The 16781-nt window shown below is 37.7% G+C and overlaps 2 protein-coding genes across 16 annotated transcripts in view; one reads left to right on the top strand and one right to left on the bottom strand.

Moving 5' to 3' along the window:
• LOC141899715 (putative tRNA(His) guanylyltransferase) overlaps positions 1-16781 on the bottom strand; it is a 35459-nt gene that overhangs the window by 13521 nt on the left and 5157 nt on the right. Inside the window, exons 2-3 of one of the 9 annotated variants that reach the window (XM_074786170.1) lie at positions 4779-4864; positions 3562-3673 (exon numbers count right to left, since the gene is read on the bottom strand). The exons of 5 other annotated variants lie outside the window; for them this stretch is intronic. In XM_074786170.1, coding sequence (XP_074642271.1) covers positions 3562-3673; positions 4779-4845 — 179 coding nt within the window. In that variant the 5' untranslated portion in view covers positions 4846-4864. Of the gene's footprint in view, positions 1-3561; positions 3674-4778; positions 4865-9838; positions 9909-10186; positions 10296-16781 lie in introns of those variants that run through there. 3 more of the 9 variants (XM_074786182.1, XM_074786173.1, XM_074786176.1) reach the window with 3 other exon arrangements.
• LOC141899713 (uncharacterized) lies at positions 29-15592 on the top strand. 7 transcript variants are annotated; one of them, XM_074786166.1, is made up of 14 exons: positions 2145-2160; positions 3330-3376; positions 3506-3529; positions 4688-4744; positions 5152-5234; positions 7547-7698; positions 8435-8557; positions 9497-9659; positions 10277-10735; positions 11071-11177; positions 11354-11472; positions 11914-11987; positions 12780-12941; positions 13656-15592. In XM_074786166.1, the coding sequence occupies exons 4-14, from the start codon at positions 4700-4702 to the stop codon at positions 13843-13845; spliced, it is 1677 nt and encodes a 558-aa protein (XP_074642267.1). In that variant the 5' UTR covers positions 2145-2160; positions 3330-3376; positions 3506-3529; positions 4688-4699; the 3' UTR covers positions 13846-15592. The 7 variants fall into 7 exon arrangements, with proteins under 7 accessions (XP_074642266.1, XP_074642267.1, XP_074642265.1 ...); XM_074786165.1 differs by lacking the exons at positions 3506-3529; positions 4688-4744 and adding an exon at positions 29-246 and having other exon boundaries at positions 2040-2160; XM_074786162.1 differs by lacking the exons at positions 2145-2160; positions 3330-3376; positions 3506-3529 and adding an exon at positions 3651-4196.

Genomic DNA, 16781 nt, shown 5'->3' with positions numbered 1-16781 from the left:
TGTTTGGGAAGAAATGTCGGAAATCTCAAGGTCGTGGACCATGGCCGTGATTTTGCACGGCAAAGTCAAGTCGAGTCATATGCACTCGGAGATGATGAAATCACATCAATTAGCCAATTAGCGGCTTGACAATGCTGATCTATACAGTTCTGGTTTCACAATCCTTGAAAGAAATGCCAGAATACCTGTCTACTAAACTTTCGCTTGAATTTTTGATGGATAGATAAGGTCTAAAAAAGGAAAAAGGTGAGAATATTAAAAAAAAAGACTCTGAACTTCAAAACCTCTGTGTAGTGTTACTTTTAGTAAGTTGACCTTACCCTTAGTAAGCATGCCCTCATTTATCTTTGCTGTTCAAAGGTCTGGTCCTAATTCCGCTGACTGCCATATTTTTAGCCAGTTGAATAATGAATATAGGCCTAGGCCCCTATGTCATGATTTAATGTTTACAATTTCGAAGATCTTGTGAGACTATGATTTAAGAAATAGAAATATAGATTTTTTTAGAAAATAACTGATTGAAAGAAATGTAGGAGATTCTTAACCTGCTAGTGTTAGCTACCGGCATTAGTGAAATTTCAGTCGCTAATTAGGCTATGACCTGTAAAAGTGAGCTAGTTGAAGAGCACAGCGCACTACTACGCAAGCACAACGCACCACTACGCTGTACATAGGTGTTTATTGATTAGCAGTAAGATTGCCTTCTTTCATTATAGCTCCTTTTCAACTGTATAGGCTTCATCACATACCAGCAACATCAAAATTGCGCTAGCGCCATCTGGTACAGTGCGTGCAAAATTATCAAGTAGCGAAAGGTTAGGCCTAAATGATGTCGTCATAAAAGCAGCTGGGCATCAAATTTGTGAACTTACCTCTGTTAATGATTCGTGTTCAGTCATAAAGAACGTACATGTAATCACATTTTGCAGATTACCATTCCCTATGTCCACATTTTGTACCATGGATGTTCCATAGATAGAGGCATAGAACTCAGAGTTCTATGGATAGAAGATAGTAAAAAAGGGTTAGCGCTTTCATCATGTTTCAGGCTTTCAGAGAATCAGCTATGAAGTAATCATTAACTGACAGTAACTGCTGGGTTAAGATCTGAGGGTCATACCAAATTTTTACCAAAAAAGACAGAGCTGCCAACTGTTCCTGATATTCAGTATTTGTTACTATTTCATCGCGAGAAATACTGATTGATTTGTTTGATGCGTACAAAAATATGAAATATGTTACTGAGGGTCATACTGCAGATCAATAAGGCCTACTGATTAATTGATTAACATTTTCTTCCATATTATTTCAATTAAATGCTACTGAAAAAACATTCAATTTGTTACTGACAGCACTTTTTAGCCCTCAAAGAAGCATTCCGACAGTGCCCTTATTACAGTAAAAACTCCTTTATGACAATTAGGCTATGAAAAAATTGTGGCCATCGGACTTAACAGGATTTAGTGCCCTTTGCGTGTATATTTTCGACAAGGTTATTGTGCCCTTTGTGACATTAGGTCAAGTGCCTTTGAATAAATGGGAAATTTAAGGTTCTAACGGAAGTCTCGTGATAATCCCTGAATCCACACTGAACTCAAATCTTCACTGCAGTAATATCATTGAAGTAGGCCTAATCAAGTTCACTGAATATTGAGTAGGCCTAACCCGCAAGTAAACAGTAGTTATGATGTTTTTAATAACTCTCAGACGGTATCCCCTCTTTCCTGAAAAAAGTGGAGCTGTCCTAGTAATACTTGGGATACCCAGTACCATAAGTTCATGCTGACCTGTACCACTTCAAAGAGGCCATGACCGGGTAAGTCAAAGGTGGTATTTATTTGGTCCTAATGCCTGACCTCTATTAACCTAAACGCTCCATATCATTCCGTTGGTAATATACAGGATTAGCTAAATTTGACTGACCCATATAGACATACCGGTATCAGCACTAGATTTTTTCTGGTATTTTTGAGACCGCGCAGAAGTAATCATTCTTTTTATTCTACCTATAAGAATGCTTACGGCTCCTGTATTTTAAGGAATAAAGTATTTAGAAAAATGGCTTCTTGTATGAAAAAGACGTCGAGACTGTTCCGTCTGTCTAAAGAAGGTGCTACTCCACTCAACTGGAAAGTTGTATGCGTGATATTTACCACAATGGTGAGTTTGGATTTAGTATATTAGCCTATTAGAATCTGACCATCCAATTATTATTACAGTTTTATTTCAACCGTGGATTTCAGGAGAATTGCGCCATCTGGCTCGTAGATCCATCCCCGTCTGGATCAATCGAAGGCCTGGCCGGTATAGTGCACACTTTCCTGGCAGATTTCAAAAACATCTTGGATTATTGTTTTATTTTGAGATAAGCTATTATACAGTGGATAAGCGTTGAATTTTGATCAGATGAATTCACAAAAACGTCATGCTGTGGTCGCTTTAACGAAGAGCTTATAATGCTGTGTCGAATTGTGCACCTGCATTGTATGCGTGTTGAAACTTTGTTGTTGAATTGTTGTTGTTATTTCCATATTCAGCAGACGATTCTTTTAGGTTAATTGAATGAACTATACGGGTAATGAATCGAATTCAGATTGTTAGATATTCTGCGCTTATAGTGATTTACTTCCTAATTGAAAATGTGGGTCGTTTTCAGATGTATAAGAAATTGAGTTAGGATCCTTATGGAATCCTCATTCGCCACTGTAGCATTATACCATCCTCCCTGACAGGGATTAGAACCTGATGGCATCGAGATTGCCAGGGTACGAAACCCTGCCACACTAGACCGAGTGCGCGGCTACACGCGCAGCTTAGATGATGTCATTAGTAGCCAATCAGAAGTCCTATTTTTTTTCAGCCCGGGTTTTCCCATTTATAGTTCTTCCGTGAAATTTACCTCAGCGATTATACAACGAGCAATCTGATTGGTGCCGCAAGTTTTCGTGCGGCAAAGCTGTGCTTGTACCAAAATAATGAAATGTTGCGGGCGACAAAACCAAAATAATGAAATGTCGCGGGCGACGAAACCAAAATTATTGTTTTGTCACGTTATTTTAGTTTTGTCGTTATTTCGCCCTCATTTGCATATTCGTGTTTTTTTTCACGCATGTCCCATATCAGCCACCATAGTGTAGCGATTCCATCAGGTTCGAATCCCTGCCGAGGGAGGATGCATATTACTGCCCCCGGTGTGACCATAATTAGACCTTGTAAAACCGCATTTTCTCTGAGTTGAAACAGGTCTGATATGGAGGAATGTTACTTCAGAAATAGTTAACCTTTTTACAGAAAAATGAAATAAATGAATGTTACTTTAACAATAATAGGTCTATTCAAAGATGTTTACGGAAGCATGTGCATCGAAGTTCGATTTGTAAGTTCTGATTTATATGATGTTGAGATCATTACATGGAAAGTCTTGATGTCCTAATTGTTTGATTTTTCTTCGCTCAGTGATTGCCCTAAATAATTTTTTGATAAAAAATGTTCTTTATTGTTCTAGCTCCAATCGTTAATGTGACCGCTGGTAGCCTAACAAAACCCTCAGGGACCACTTACACGCAGCTATGATTATAATCCGAGAATGGTCTGAAATCAGCACTGACTTGTTTTTCCTTCGAGGGGTTGTGGACAACCGGCCGGCCACGCCAGTCATTTCTATATCCACCCGCTGAAAATAAGCCAACCCTGTTAGAAAATCTCTCGGCGAGTGTGGTGGTTTGTAATGGACACAGCACTCAAATCGAATCGAAATCAACCATTCAAATAAATTTTTATTCAAAGATAGATCCAAAAATAAGAAAAAAAATCTGCTTCGTCAATTCTCTCAATGATTGATGCTTACAATGATTATTGTCAAGTAGCGAGCTAATGTGGAAAATAGGGGATTGCGCTAACATTAACTGTGATTTTCAATTTTTTTGCGGAGATCAAAAGCTTAGCTACGTAATTAGATAAGAGAATCTTATGCTGATATAATGAGAAAGAACGAGGTTATAGTTGAAACGTGGAATCAATAAAGTCATCTTTTCGGACTTCATCTTTCTCGTCATATCACTTGTGGGATTCTCTGTCACAACATGGACCTATGGTTAGCTTAGCTACTGTCATCATCCACATTCTGTAGAAGAATGAATGCAACCTTTTTAGATCCCAGCATACGGAGAACACTGATTCGATACTGCGTTCTACATGTACGATTGCCTATATAACCAGAACGACCTTGCGCTGCAGCCTGGATTCGCCCCTCTGACAATCGAAATTCATCTCCATTTTTCCCATTTTTGATCGTCTAGGCTTCTTATGAAGCGCGATCATTCGGAAACCATTTGGCCCGGGTAAATTAGAGAGCGCGAATTAGAGAGCGCGTTCACAAGTAAAGCACTCGCTCGATTTTGCGATGCTGTAACAATGAGGTGAGCTACCAGTTAGCGTTCACACACATAATCCGACTTATTTGGTCAGGCTTAAAAAATGCTTGTTTGGAGCTTGCATTGGCTACTTCATCCAAGACATTTTTACTTGAAACTGAACTAACGAATGGACAAATAGATTTTTATCGCCATAAACTTCCAAAATGTGTCACGAAATGTCAAAGGGGTGGTTACACGCTGTAGATTGATAATACCTATTTATGCCTAAGCCTTTAACCCTGGTGTGATCATTAACAATGATTTTATTTCAGTTTGTAACTTCCATGTCGATAAGCTTCATGTCCTCTTTCCTACCCGCCTACATTTTGGTAAGTGATGCCTTGAAAATCGTATAAATCATACCTGTGTAAGGCCGTTTGAAGGGGCACATCTTCATCAAGCTTTTACCAATCAATGATGTATTGCACATGCTACCCAGATCATAATACCTTCAATATAATAAATGAAATCGGAAATGTTTTCAAGTTTTGCTAGAAATTTTACCATTCCAATGAATTAATTCTGGATCAAAAATCATATTTTACCTATGTCTGGATTAAATCGAACCCAATTAAGTGGGTTGACTGTACTACAATTTGAGACTTCTGAAATTTTGACAATGAACCTGAATTCACTTATCATCCTTACACATATTCGTCCCTGACAATACGTTTGATCTAGAATGTTGAAGCGTTTTCACTAACTAGGTATTTTTGAAATATTACATAATATGTAGTACTTTGGCTTCAAAGAAGAAGATAAAGGTTACTATGTTGGAATCCTGATCTCGGCAATGTACGGAGGACGGATCTTTGCAAGGTAAATAAGACGGTGTCTGTGCAGTGTGTATGTTTTGTTCGCTAATCTTCAGCACTCGTTTTGTGCAAAATAAATTATGAAAAGGTTAAGGGCATATCGAAAAATGCTGCAATATAAAAAATATACACGCAAACTGCCTTGTTCCAATAAGAGAAGAAAATTTCATTTGTGAACTCAATATTTCGGCGTTCATTCTAATTCTGCCATCATTATGAATTAATTTACCCTTTCAATGTAACTACACCGTAGTGCGGTGTATAAATTGTTGATGAAATTTGCTTGTACACAGCAACACGGTGTATTGATGTTATTAGTAATTAGTTTTTTGACGCCTTATAAAACGTTACCATTATGAAACCTAAACAATGTTAACCATTCAGCGTCATTTTACAAACGACAGCCGTAAATCGATGTGCAAAACGTCACAGGTCTATGTGTACCCAAACAAGCTATCTGGCAAAATATTATTGACATAGATGTAGAATGGCTTCCTGTGATTATATAATGACCTATATTTGAACGTCAAAATGTTATATTGCATTGAATATCATTAGAAGACGTATTGTAATAGTAAAGGATGTATGATTATATCAGAAGCGGCAGGCATAAATAGAAATGATAAGTAAATCGGATTATTCGGTTAAACGGCGGATGTATACACGATTTGGAAGTCTGATATAAAAGTCAGACCCTGACGTGGGCATGCCGGTGGAATGACGAAGCTATCTACGATGTGTGTAGGGCCGGCGTGAATTTCATCAACGACTAAAAGCGGTCAATATGAAAATGTGTAAACATATAATTTCAATATTCAAACGTTTTAGAAAATATGTTTGATATTAGGAGTATGCAGGTTTCGTGAGATTAGCAATTTATAATAGCATAGCTATCATATACGGCTCCGCGTCCTCTGATGGCATGTGTATTAGGTGACAATTCAATTCAATTCTTTATTGATCCTTATTACATTGAAATTTCGGGATAAAATTCCCAAATTCAATAAATACAAATTTCAAAATAAATTAATACAACATACATGACACACGGGTAATTCATACAGAACAACATAAGCATGTTATTTTAAATGACAATGTCTACTTCAACCCACCCAGACTCAAGACTCTAGGATATCGAGTGACAGCCAAACCCGTGGCCCGGGCCGGCTGGCTAGGCCACACGATATGCTCGAAGTCATGATGAAGCAGACATCAGAAGAGCTCGTTCTTCAACCATGGAGGCAATGAAGTTGCAGACCAGCTTAGGGGCATAAGTAAATGAAGTCAGTCGCAAGTTCGCGATCAATTATTGAGAATTTTCAATAAAAAAATTTAAACCACTACTAGAGTCGAAGACCCGCTGTATCATCTACCCAATCGCCAAATCTCATCATTCCCCAAATTTCTTAAAACTTCGATTTCAAATTTGCAATTCCACATTAGCTTAGCTCAGAAATTATACATTTTTTTCGCAGGCGTCAAATAATTTTCTAAAATTAATTTTCTTGTTATCTCTATTGAAAGATGGTAACACCAAGGTCAAAGATACTGAAATATTTGGAACTAGTGATACACCGCACCATGGTGTAGATACACTACATCGGTATGCCCATTATTTAACACACTGGGTGGAATTTAATTGAGATTTCATATTATCTCCAACACTTTCGGGTATTAATAAGTCAGTCATGAAAGGTTAAGCTAGTATTCTGTACTGCGATACTAGTTCAGTTCATCCCTGATGATGCAGAATTGGAGTTGGAAATGGAAGTTTTCTTCTACGGTCTAAGGATATCTTGATTTAATTAGAGCTTTGTTGTTTTCATCGTCTTACAAGCTTGCAGCCATATAATGGTGGTAGCTTTATTCTTCGGGACCTTGACCCCGTAGGCTAGAACCTGTTGGATAGACCTGATGGGAGAGAATATTGAGGATTTAGGCCTTAATGTGCTGGAGGGAAATTTAGAACTTTATACTTGAAATTAAGAATCATATCGTGTATGAGATTTGAGAATCCTTAGTCCAATGTAGACTGCGTGCCTTGAATCTAACGGGCCCAATGAATTTTTTCCGAGGAAAGTGAACTTCAGGGCAGATGGGGTGACATGAATTGGAGTAAGAAAATGGTATATTAAATGAAAATGGGATTATGAAAATTAGTTGGGCTTATGGACAACTTCAAGCGTCAACAGTTATAGCCTGTGGCGGGTTAATGGTTAATCAAATCGGATTGGGGAGTTGTGCCAGTTATTTCTCAGATCTATAATAAGGACAAAATATTTGTATGTAACACATGTATTGGCTTCATATTTTCAGTTATTTCTGGGGTTGGTTATCTGATAAAGTTGGTCGACGTCCCGTCATACTCATCACTCTTGCTCTACAGTCGTTGACGACTGTGACGTTTGGACTCTGTCCAAATATGGTCACGGCTATCGTCAACCGATGTTTATTCGGATTAAGCTTTGGTAACTTAGTTATGCTTAAAGCTTTCTCAATCACGGATTCGAATATGATGGTATCAAGTTTGTTGTGTAATGGATTCCGGCTAATGGAACATATCATTTAGATGAATACTTTGAAGATGGGCGGATGGGTTTCTGACAGTTGATTAAAAGTAGTTGGTTAGAGTTAGCCAGTGGATAGTTTACTTGTGACAGTTAAAAGTTCATTGTTACTACAGTATTTTTCTGTCAGTTATCTTTAACCGAGGTTTAAGCAACTGCAGCTCCAGTATTTACAAACCTTTAGTGTCTCATGTAAATCACTTATTGTGTCCGCAAACCAATATGACGTAGGCACTCCCTCTATTAGCCTGATACAATCTCCAGTTATGACATATCTCATGTCAGCCACAAGAAATTGTCACAAGATTCAAATTTTCTGCCTCTTCCGCATCTTCATGGAAACCACTAGTAAGAAATGCTGCCTAACAAACCTATGGATCATTAAGTCAATGATTTAACAAGCTTGAATAGCTTCTTTAGCCGGAGTCCATGTACGATTGCAGAGCGAATCCATGTCATCAGCTTCGAATCCTTTTAAAAAAACTTTTGAACAATTATCAACAATTCTACTCTTCGAGAAACATTAGCTCAGCATCTTTCTTCATGTGATTGTGGCTTTTGTTTTTACAATCAGTTTATTGCGGTGAGACTGCGATTATTCTAAAAGAATTATAATCTAGGAATGATTTTCTTACAGGAGTGATCGGACCGACGAAGGCGGTTGTTTTAGAGTTGTCGGACAACTCGAATCAAGGCGCTTATATTTCCATGATGGTACTCGGATTTGGATCTGGAAAAATGGTTGGACCTACAGTTTCAGGTTTGATTCATACCTCAATAGCCTGAGTGACATATTCCATACCCCATAAATGCAAAAAATCGTTTATGCTAAGTGCCCTATCATGCCCTATATCGTTTAAAATAACGGGGTTCCTTATAGCGGTTTTGGGAAGTTTTGGAAAATGGGACATTTTTTCAGACTCAAAATAAAATTTTCCTCCTCTTTTCAATTTAAGGCTATTTGCCTTAATGTCTAACTATACATTTGATAACAAACTTCATGAAAATCCTTTGTCGATGGCACTTGTTTAGTTTGAATGGGCCTATATGCCAGTTCTAGGTTTGCAATGTGTAACTTAGATGAATGGGAAGTTATGGAAAATTAAATTAAATTAGTAAATTAAATTAAATTGGGAAACTCATTAGAACCCAGTAATAACTAGCTCTATTGGCATTGACTGGTTGGCCTTCTGTATATAATCCCCTCTGTGAGTGCCCATCAAGGCACGGACATACAAAGCGATCATCAACGCGACTCAGTCTGCAATGGTTTTTCTCAGCAATTTGATTGCCGAGAGACGCTCTTAAGCAACACTATTGGGTGCCTACGATACGCACGGGTGTTGTGAAATATCTGGGTGCTTGCCCAATCCTTAAAAAAATCATTGGCGATTCAGTCGGCCTACTAAATCACTAAAGGCGTTCTTCAAGTGCCAATGATTTTACAGATGATCCAAATGTGCCGCTAAATTGCCCGGAGAAATTACCCGGTGTGTCCCCTGTTTAATTCATTCACGCTCACTGCAACCATCAGCTCTAAAACGAAATTCGAAGTACAGTTCCCACTAGTTAATACATACCTTCAGAAAGATCGAAAAAAAGGGAGAATCAGGAAGATCAAAAAAATAGCTACCTTCACCCAGTATTAAAATTTATGTGTTAATATTCCTTTGATAGTTATGCTATGCACTTTTCACAGGGTTTTTAGCCCAGCCCGTCGAGAAATACCCAAATACGTTCGCAGCGGAAGGTTTCTTCTCACAGTTCCCGTTCATCCTACCATGTTTGCCAGTGTTCGTCCTGTATATTGTCGCCATCATTCACGCTGTGATGCATTTAACCGAAACTCGTCAGAAAAACAAGTGAGTGTCTGAGTCGGTAATTGATTTAGAATTACTTCCACAATGTTGCTATCCTGTGAAATATGCTTTGAACTTTGTTCATACATGTACATTGTTACCAACTGCGAAAGGGGAACTTGTCAATAGCCTTCTCTTAATAGGCATAGATATACACTGTCAAAATGAAAAATCAAATTTACCTATCAAACTTTCATGTTTTACACGTCTGACTTTCATGTTTTACCCATCGTAACTAACATCAAATTAACTCTACATAAAATAAAATCACATATGACGGTATAGTTTATGCAGAATTTATCGCAAAAGGTTTTTTCCTGGGTGCACAGCATTTTGGAAACGAAAGCTGAATTTTTGAAATAATCATCTAGAGTAGACTCCATTGCCTTACTCGGTTCTGGTAAAATGCTCAAGTCGTCTCTATTTTTCCCAAGAAATATTTCGAAAACCTGATTATGAATTAAGTTTCAGGTATCTGATCGACTGTATTCACAGTCCCGATCCTACTGAATAAGACTGAGTGTACGTACGTTACTGTAAATGGAATCATGCTGATTCCAATTCAATGATGCTTTTCCTATTCACCAATGCGTCTAATGTGATGCGTCATCTATTTTCAGATCATTTGAAATGGAAAATGGTCGCGATCTATGCGAAAAGTGTCGGATATTACAATCCCAACTTCATATCAATCAATACTTAAGAAGTTGCGAAACGTTGAACATGTTTTACGAGACCTACGGCAAGGCTCCGTCGGCCGTGACAACGAATTCGTGGTGCCGATCTGCTCACAACCTCGACCAAGCGCATAAACGCCATCCTGCTCACAGTTTGCAAAACGATCGTAAAATGTCGTTCAGCGCACCGGATCTATCATTTGGCGTAAACGGTATGGGAACCCCGGAAAGCGTGAATCTCTTGATGCCTTCTACCGGTACTACAGAAACAAGAACATGTGCCGTATGTTTGAAAGACGTTAAATATAAAGTTCAGAGCGGTGACTGCAGCGACGTTTCATCCGACAAAAATGAATCTGGTTTGAAGAAATTCAAGAATAGTGCATTTTATATGATAATCACGTAGGTATTTTAGTAAGACGCGAGAGTAAAGACAGATTTATCTGTGTTTGACTTTAACCAATAATTCTTACTAAGTCAATGAACAATTAAGTAAACTCTGCTGTTCATGAAGTTTGCAACATTGTTGTTACCTGTCTTCAATTTCTTGCCCCTTTATTGTTGGCTTACCTGCAATGGAGACATCCGTGGCGTTGCCACATTCTAGGTATTTTCTGTCAAAACATGTTTGATGGGAGAAACTTGAATTATGAAATATGTTAAGATTATACTGGTATGCGTGTACGTGGAATATCAGGACTAATGCCTGGCAATTTCTATAACTGCTTCAATTATAGGCGCAGTGAAATTAGAATAACAGTGACTCTCTACACAATCATGGCTGCTACAGTAACTGCTATTGATGAAGTTTTTCCAATTTGGGCATCCACCGCAACTCATTTAGGTTTGAATATTTACTTACTTCGTACTTGCCACAATCTCGAATACGCGTTACATACATGTACATGCGTTTGTGAATATTGTAAAGTCAGTCAAATAACAAGTGGATGAAACCCAAATATCCTGTTCGTCCAAAATGGACCAATTATAACTTTTCATAAATTTCTTGAAATTTTCTAGATGGACTTGGCTTCGATACAAATGATATTGGATCGGTGCTTGGAATAATGTCCCCACCTGTATTGATTATACAGCTGTTTTTGTTTGCACTGTTGGAACGCAGAATTGGTGCCAGAAAGGTACTGTATCTTAAATGGTCTGTTATTTAAAAGTTAATAGTATGTCGGAAACTTTCCAAGTGGGCATGGTGTGCCCGGACTCCTAGTATAATAAAAAGTTTATGTACAGCGTAGATAAGCTCAGCAGAAAGGAGAAACAAGGTATCAAATTTTTTTAGCCTAACTTCGAAATTTTTTCTACAAATATGTATCCAGGATGCTTCCATAAATTATCTTTTCAAGATAAGGGTTAGGTAGCTCATTTCTTGTTCCCGAATTAAAGTTTTTATGTATCGAACTAAGCGGTCAAAAGCTGTGTCTTTAGATACATGCTGTATTTTTGCTGTTACCAGTTTACTTTCATTATTGATCTACCGCTTACAAAATTGTACATATTTTATATCAAAACCCACAATTTCTAAATGGATAAGTAACCAAAATATATACACTGCTATTTTTCAGACTTTCCTCGTTTCCTGTGTTACGGTGATGATCATGACAGCGCTACTGCCAATAACTCATCTCATAGAAGATCAGTGAGTATGACATGCCTTTGTTGGGTTGGTGCTACAAGAATCTTGATAATGAGTTTACTATTAAAAAAAGCTCACATTTTGTCAGTAGTTGAAGTGTTGCTGCATCTACTGTCAGGTACCAGTTGGGGATCAGTTGTGATTATGAGCCATATAATTTGCTGAAGTCGACTAACTAAATCTAAAATTATATGTAGCGCATAATTATATGAGAAATCTTGAGCGGTGCAACGCAGAATGTGCTGAATGAAGACGAAAGGACCAAATTAGCCCATGCATCTATATACTACAGTAGACTCCACTCAAGAAGGCATCCAATCAACTTGATGCAATCGTTTAGCTCGCGTGTTTTTGCAATACTTTTTTCACCCGACATGAATCATATACGGTTACAGCCAACTCAGATCAATTCGAACATTAATTTTCACTTTCCGAAAAGACCTGACTTGAGCGGCAATACTAATCTGCATATCAACCCTTTCAGTGCATCTACACCGCAGTGCGGTGTATGAATCAGTGATGGATCTTTGCTAGTACACCGCATTGCGGTGTATTGATGTAATAAGTAATTAGTAATTATCTCTCTTGAAAGATGGCAGTTCATGTCAAACATACTGAAATAATAGTAACTAATGATACATCACGCTGCGGTGTAGACGCACTATAGTGGTATTCCCGTTGTTCAACGTACTAGGGTGGAATTATTCAAAATTTTCAAATTATCTCCAGCACTATAGGCTATTAATAAGTCAGCACTGAGAGGGTTAAGAAAAACTTTTTTTTGCAATATTTTAGAACTGTCTTGCTGTGGGTATTATTGGTTTCCATCGTTGGTGTTATAAAAATCGCAAGCGCTTGCTGTTTTTCGGCGGCATCGATCTTCGTGAATAACTGTTGCAGCCCTGCAATGGCTGGAGCTATAAATGGCTTATCACTTATGTTGTCTTCTTGTGGAAGGTAAGCAACTGGGGGTTACTTGACATGATTCTGCAAATTGCCTTAGTCTGGTATTCTCGAAATTTCTCTTGTCAAAATGTATATTTGATCATTCATTGTTCTGGCGGAGCTGACAGGAGTGTTTTCATATTGGTTACTTGCTTCATCCTATCAGTGGATCTGGATTTTCATTTGGTTGAAGTATATTGGTAATAAATATCAAGCCTCATGTTGTTTAGGGCACTTCAAATGAGTAGGAAATCACGGTACATTTTTTACTGTATTTGATTTGGACGGACCCTTTGTTGAAGTACAAATCCACAATGTAATGAAAAAACTAAATGAGAATTTGACGTTTTGACCTGATTCTATGAGCCATTTTCAAAAACTTTTTCTTCATTTTTTGAAAATAGCCCATAGAATTGGATCAAAACTTTCAGCTCTGCTTCGGCCCATATACAACCCTTGTTTTGGGATTCGACCTCCAGGAGTTGCTCTAGTATAGGAACTTTTACTAGTCCTTCTCGTGGAACCTGGGGCATTTAGATAAATGAAGAATGATGAAATGAACAACACGCGGCAGAGATATATCAGCCAACAGGCTGCTGTTTCATTATATTGTGGATTTTTACTTCGTTAAATATCAGACACTCACTTGTCTATGGAAACTTACGGACCCTTTGATGTTTATGGCTAGTACCAGTATATCTACGTAAATTTCCATTTTCATTTCAGGGGTTTGGGGCCATTGTTCAGTGGTAGTATGTTTGCATGGTCGATCTCAAGCGGAGTGAATCTCGGATATCCTTTCGACGTGAACTTTGCATTCGTAATGCTGAGCATATGTTTCGCAATATGTATTTTCTGTGATCTGTTTCTACCAGTGAGTTTAGACAAACAAAAGAAGGCCGATACATTTTCGTGATATGTACTCAGATGAGATACTGTGTGGGAGAGTTTTGAATTATGAAGATACAGTTGACCATCAGTTATGTTAGGCTCAAGATTTTTGTTAACCGCAAGAGAATTCTTTTATGATTAGCCGGATCTTGATTTTTTAAATAAGTAATCTACAGGGCTGATAGGCGGCCGACTGGGACAGCTCAGCAGATAGGAGAAACAAGGTACCACTTTTAGCCTTGGAACATCATGATGTTGCCAACTTGTCCAAATGACTTACACTTAGTAGAATGAATTATATAATACACATGACTTATTCCGATGTTTGAGGTCAACTGTAATAAATGGAGTTAATCTATTGTATTTATATACTGTTTGCATTCACTATGTCATTTTTAGTCTAAATGTGTGTACTTAGGATGCAGCATTTACTTTCATTTCTAGGCCTTAGTAACTAGGGTTTGTCTGTTATTTATATTATACAAGTTATATTTCATTCTGACAATTTTGTATTAAATGTTAATTTTCTTCAGTTATGCATCGTGGATACATCCCATTGTTTCTCTGCTCAATATCCCATCCTTGTTTCTCTGCTCCTATTAATCATTGCCATTGTATTGACTACTGCTGTGAACCTCAGACAACAATTCCATCGGTTTTTGCGAACCGTAGGTTTGCCTATGCAAACGGTCTGGTGAAGCAGTTTTCATTGAAAATGAATAGAGTACCGGTGTGTCAACAAGGCACAAACATTGGCTATTGAACCAATAGTGTTGATGTTTTGTGTCATTTTGTGGCTTAACGTGTTCTCGAGCCCACAAAAATTTCATAGCGATCGAGTTATTATTAGGGGACTTATTCTTGAAAAACACGTAAAAACCCTGCTTTTTAGCACTAAGTGATGGCACGTTTTCACATATGAGAATTTGCATACTTGGAATTGAAATATATAAAAGTTCAATCCTTCCTGGAAGTGTTGCCGTTTTTTGTGCGACTCATTTCAATGTGCTTTTTGACCTACAGGCCCTCTCTTTATTAACCCCCTAAATTTCCTCGCTTCTATTTATCTGAGTTGACCTTGTTACCTGAGCTACAATGAATGTGATTGGCTGTTGGTGGGATATATGTGAGTATCCGGGAATTTCGGCGCTTCTGATGTAATTGGGTAAGCCCAATGTGGAACCCAAAACAAAATGGTGAGCATTTCATTCGATTAGGTATCGTATTTTCGCTTATAATTTGTTCGGTGTTACAAATATAACCGAGTAGGCTATTCAATTCAGTATCCGAACTAGCGAGTATGACGATACTAATGGAGTTTTGGCTAATGGAAATTCAGCTGGAATCCCTGATCCTCAACCCAGAAATATATACACGCCGAACGCTACCAAAGAAGGCAGATATTGTATTTCCACTATGTGTATCATTATTATTATGTATGTAGTGGAATTTTTGTGCATGTGCTTTATATTTTAAGTGTACGTAGATCTGATATACATAATACAACATTTGTGTGGCCTACTTATTCATGTATTTCAATGTACTTATCTCAGTGATGTATTTTTCAATGTACTTATCTCAATGATGTTACGTATACAAAGGCTTAGCCTGTTTTAGTTGATATTATTAGATACCAGTAATGCTGTTCTCAGATAAGTGCCTAAGAGCTTGTCTTTCTTCCTAAGAAATATGATTAAGCAGGTATATATATATACATAGATATATATTTAGTTGTTATAAATTGAATAAATTTATAGGGTATATACATTTTAAAGGTATAAGTTTCTTATTTTATGTGTTTATCTCTTTATTGAATTAAGAGTTGATGTTGATATAGGCTTACATAGCTCTGCTGTGTTTAGAGAGCTTCTTTATTCTTAATTTATCTAGTGGCCCCATGGGCATGCTAAGGCATCAAATCCAAGAATGTAGTGCAGTAGACTTTGCCCAAGTCAGATCTCTTAGGACTGTAAAATTGTGTCCAACTTCAGTAATATCCAAGTTGGTCACAAAAAAATATTTACGAAAACATCCGAGTTGAACGTTCATCCAAGTTGATTGGATACAACTTGGGCGGAGTCTACTTAAGCTGTTGGCTAGTACTGATGGGTCAAAACCAAAAACTGGGGATCTAGAAAAATTGGAAGGCCAAAAATAATTGGTGTCTTAAGCCGAAAAAGTTTACGCCTTCCCATATTTGGATATTTCGACTCTTCCGAGATGACCGTAACTTCCCCCATTTTAATATTTTAGTGGCCCCTACGCCGCAGAATTCCCACCACCATATATTCCAAGTAGGATAATTGTGATTTTGTCTCTCGATTGACAAACTTTGCAATTCAATTTAATGTTAAACGTAGTTGTACACATTTGCACATGACTTTTGATGGGAAAAATTATGAACTTGTTGGGAATTAAGAAATATTCGGATTAGATTCATGTTACAAATAGATGATTGAAATATGAGTGTCAATTTTGCCCATCCTCTGGATTCCCTGAAATGATTCCGTCAGTGTCGTCATAGGAGACTTCTAAAATCATTGCTGGCTGTCCTTTCGAGTCCTCTGTAATACGTGGTAGTTCAATGCGTGCAAAATAGTTTTCTCCTCTCTCTCTAGCTTTTAAGTGTTACGCGTTGAAATAACGTACGTTTCTGAATATCTTCCTAGGCCAATTGAATTGCTAAGTGATAAAGTGAAACGATTACTGTGCGATGAAGTGAATACATGATGTTTACGCTGTGCAACTACTTTTGGCTACCATAAATGCAACTACAACCATCGCCACGACTCCAGATCCTTACCACGACTGTAAAATTCGCAGTTCGACAGAGTACATAATGATACGAGACAATATTGTAGGTTTACCGATAGAGTTTGTCGGATTCGTTTTGAATATGGTTTGCTACTGCGTTTTGCGAAAGTTGCCGTTCAATTCCGGTTATTACGTTCTAAAAATGCT

The sequence above is a fragment of the Tubulanus polymorphus genome, chromosome 2, assembly GCF_964204645.1.
Source record: "Tubulanus polymorphus chromosome 2, tnTubPoly1.2, whole genome shotgun sequence".
Taxonomy (NCBI): domain Eukaryota; kingdom Metazoa; phylum Nemertea; class Palaeonemertea; order Tubulaniformes; family Tubulanidae; genus Tubulanus; species Tubulanus polymorphus.
This window is presented reverse-complemented; position numbering and strand designations above follow the sequence as displayed.